General features: G+C 34.7%; 1 protein-coding gene across 1 annotated transcript in view; it reads right to left on the reverse strand.

Annotated features, from left to right (window-relative positions):
* The window catches only part of LOC104497392 (cyclin-G-associated kinase-like), a gene marked incomplete at its 5' end in the record, with an annotated part of 21,235 nt that overhangs the window by 5,080 nt on the left and 15,172 nt on the right, over positions 1-983 (reverse strand). The window contains one exon of the mRNA XM_010140636.1: positions 862-983. This exon is cut by the window's right edge and continues 13 nt beyond it. Coding sequence (XP_010138938.1) covers positions 862-983 — 122 coding nt within the window. The remainder of the gene's footprint in view (positions 1-861) is intronic.

Raw genomic sequence — 983 nt, forward strand, 5'->3', positions numbered from 1 at the left:
CTTAAAACACTGAACTATTTGTTTTGTGTCTTACACGTAACAGATAAAATTTGCACAGCTGTTCTGAAGTAATTACACAAAGCTTCCTAAAGGCTTTAAATTTATCCTCATGAATGTAAGTTATCTTGTAGAGGAATCACTAAATATACTCAGAGTAAATCTATACAACAACATAACCTGTCATTTATACTTAATTAATCTTCACTTCTCACATTTCTAAATTTAATCCTTCTTGTAAGAAACACCCTTACTACCAGTGTCAAATACTGCTACTGAGACTTTCTTGTTATAAGATTTATCAAATCAAATAATCAGTTTAAAACATTTAAGTCAAAGTATATGAAAGTCACCTCTGTGTGCACTCCTTTAAAAAGCAGAGGGCATTCTTACAGAGAGGATTGACAGAAATCATTATTGGTCTTTCCACAGAACTTGCAGTGCTCTGACACAGCAAAACCTACTGCAATAAACTAGAATAAATAATAAACGGGAATAAGTCTTGAACATGTGAAAGAGGATTTTATACTTAAAAGAGCATTCAAAAGCACTGCATACTCTTGTTTACATTCCTAACATTTCTTCACTACAGGTCATATCTGACACACTTTTGGTAAGAACATTTTGAGTAACTTAAGGGCTCATAAAATTCAGAACTACTTTCTGTACTTACGATACATCCAGTTTTCCAAGTATTTTGCTGTTTGAACACAGACACTATTGAAATAACGTATCTTCCTAAAAAGCATCCTGTAAGAATAGTGGTATATTCGCAATTGCACTCACTTGCTTCAACAGCATCCTACTTACTTATACTGTACAGACTTATACTGTACACTTCAGTCCTACAGACTTCTACTGTACCTTTTATGAGACGGCCATATGCCAGGAGGACAGCGTTTCATACTGAACATGTAAACTGCAGCTTCAGCAGTAGTGAAGAGTCGGCAGAAACACAGAAAAGAACAAACTACAACAGCAGATGC

The sequence above is a fragment of the Buceros rhinoceros genome, unplaced genomic scaffold (assembly GCF_000710305.1).
Source record: "Buceros rhinoceros silvestris isolate BGI_N320 unplaced genomic scaffold, ASM71030v1 scaffold13737, whole genome shotgun sequence".
Lineage (NCBI taxonomy): Eukaryota > Metazoa > Chordata > Aves > Bucerotiformes > Bucerotidae > Buceros > Buceros rhinoceros.